General features: G+C 40.4%; 1 protein-coding gene across 1 annotated transcript; it reads right to left on the bottom strand.

The window, feature by feature from the left end:
- Positions 1 to 339: 339 nt before the first annotated feature.
- On the bottom strand, positions 340 to 2,676 carry LOC109970144 (C-C chemokine receptor type 9-like). Its single transcript, XM_020617511.1, is given in 3 exon segments — positions 340 to 1,389; positions 2,262 to 2,317; positions 2,486 to 2,676. Coding segments are annotated over 2 exon segments (1,101 nt in total). The 5' UTR covers positions 2,313 to 2,317; positions 2,486 to 2,676.
- Between the last annotated feature and the right edge of the window lie 200 nt (positions 2,677 to 2,876).

Consider the following 2,876-nt stretch of genomic DNA (forward strand, 5'->3'; position numbering starts at 1 on the left):
CACTTGTTTTTGTTCTGCATGAATAGAATAGCAATGAAGAAAGCTGCAGCATGCTTCAGATTTTTCTAACTTTTTAATTATTGTTTTGTACATGAAAATAAAAAATACCATTTTTATTCACTTATTGCAGCACACAACAAATATATGATGAATTGAAATAGAAAAAACACACACACAAATACAACCATATTTACACACATTTACAGTTTATACAACTAGTTCCAGAAAAATCATGCTTGCCACTGTATATGGATATAAACTCCTTAAAGCTGAAAATGTCATTGCTGCTCTGCTAGTAGCAAGTATCGCATAGGAAACAACATGAAAAATAAGATCATATTAAACTAGGCTCAGGTGTCATATTTCAGTGTCTGACATTACAGAAGGACGTTTGGGAACTGCTTGTATTTTACTGAGCCCTCCTTTGCCACCAACACACATCTTCACAATCCTCAGGAGGTCTTGTCGGAACCGCACTCCAATGAAGACATACAAGATTGGGTTCAGGCACGCATGGGTAAACGCCAGGCTCTTGGCTACCTGTCCAGCTATATCAAAACCTATTGCAGTTTTACAGTCTGTGATAGTAATCTCAGTTGCCTGCATGGCTTCCACTATCAGCAGGCTATTGTAAGGCAGCTGAGAAAGGACAAACACAAACACCACAGCAAAGATGACACGTAGGGCCTTGTGCTTTTCAAAAGTCTTGGCCTGAAGAAGTGTGCGAATGATGACAGAGTAACAGAAGATCATAATTAGTAGAGGAAGGCAGAAGCCCATGCAGATCTGCAGGGACAGCACCAGGATCTTAGTCGAGTTGTTTGTATTGTTCGAGTAGACCATGACACAGAAAGATGTTCCTGTTTGATTCGGCTTCACCTCAGCAAAGATAAACTCAGGGAGGGCCAGGAGAGTGGAGACAACCCAGACAGCTAAGCAGACAAGTTTGCTGTAGAACAATCTCTTTTTTTTCAGGTTCTGGGCCCTGATAACTTGTACAATAGCAATGTAGCGGTCCACGCTAATGCATGTGAGCAGGAGCATGCTGCTGAAAAAGTTAATCTTGTAGACAGCGGACACCATTTTGCAGAGAGAAACACCAAAGTTCCAGCCCTTGATAGCATCGACAGCCCTGAATGGCAGCATGCACAGGAAGAGGAGATCAGCCACAGCCAGGTTTAAGAGGTACACGTCGGTCATTGTTTTCATACGGTTGTGTACAGTAGTATAGATCCAAACCACCATCAGGTTACCAACAGCACCCAGGATGAAGATGATCCAGAAGAGAGGGGGTTCATATTGCCCACGAAATTCCCTGACCCAGCTTTTCTCACACATTCCTGTGCTTTCAGTTGGCCCTGTATCAAAGCCTGAGTAGTCAGAAGTGTCCTGAATTTAAAAATAAAAAAAAAACAGATTATCTAATGCATCATAAAGAAGGTTGTGTGCAACAGACATGCTACCTCTTTTTTTCTCCATTTTCATTTCCTGTCAGGCGTTTGGTATTTTTTTGTCCTTGTTACCAACTCGCTAACTGCTTTCAGGGTTTCATAACATAACATTGTGGGAATGCAGTGATGTGACATCAAACGCTGTGTGTGACGTAAAAGCTAACCAGAGTGTGTTCAAAAAAACTGCTGGCAGGTGCAGGTGTTGAATTTGTGCTAGCAAAACCACACTACTGCATAACTTCCTGCTGCTATCCAAGCACGAGAGGGGTAAACGATCCTGAGGGGGCTCCAGAAAGAGGACGATGGCACGACTCAGTACCCCAGAAGCAGCAGTTTAGATGTAGGTCACAGATAAATAGATGTAGGGCAGAGATAAACACTGAGGTGATGCCAGGGCTCAGGTTTGCACAAACAATGAAAAATTTGCTCTTGATATTGTTGTGAGTCTGAATGTGATGCTTGAATATCCTATAGATGTCTGCTTCAGATAAATCTACTGTACCAGGATCATGACATTATCCAGAGAGAAGTAAATGCTACAGGTTAAACAGTTAACAACAAATAAAGGACACAAAAATATATCCTGTTTAGTAAGGAGTATGTGTGCATAGACTGATTTAAAGTGTACTCTAAAATTATACTTTAGATACTGCACCATAAACACTAAAAATGTGGAAGATTTTTTTAGTGCCACCTCATTTTTGCTACTCAGTCATACAAAACATCAACAAAAATAAATAAAGACAATGACATTTTCTGTTATTTTTCACAGCTGTGATGCTACAGACAGTATCTTAAAGTAGTACTTACAAATTCAGGATAATCGGTTATGGTCGTAAAAGTTGATAACGGCTCATCCATGTTGTCTACAAAGAAACAGAGGATATTAACATAAGACCACACATCAAAACTTTGAAACCTATAAAAACAATAAACCATAAATAAACATAACATATGGTGAAAATTAAGCTTAAAGGTTGAATAAATTAAACATGCTGTAAAACCTCTACAAATTAGTGCAGTAAATCACTTACCCCCTTGGTGATGAATCTCTCAGTGACAGTTCTACGTCTATGTCTGGGTAGTGCAGCTACCTTTACCAACAAGTCTCATCTTCTATTGCTTATATGGTTTCCCTTTCACCACAGGACGACGTGCTCATGCGTATCATTCCACGCTCTCTCAACCTGCAGAAAAAGAACCACACACAATCCCTCTGTGCAACACATTTGTCTCAGCTAAACTGAAAGATGACTGGTTTCAAAGTATAACCTCTGAGCAGTGACAACAGCGAGATAGTTTCACAGGGAAGCTGTGACTGCACCATTGAAGTGTGACCATCAGGCTTGAAGCAAAACAATACACCCACATTCACTCCACAGCCGATTAAGTTTCAAGTGAAAACCCTTTTCTTGGACACATTTT

The sequence above is a fragment of the Monopterus albus genome, unplaced genomic scaffold, assembly GCF_001952655.1.
Source record: "Monopterus albus unplaced genomic scaffold, M_albus_1.0 scaffold190.1, whole genome shotgun sequence".
Lineage (NCBI taxonomy): Eukaryota > Metazoa > Chordata > Actinopteri > Synbranchiformes > Synbranchidae > Monopterus > Monopterus albus.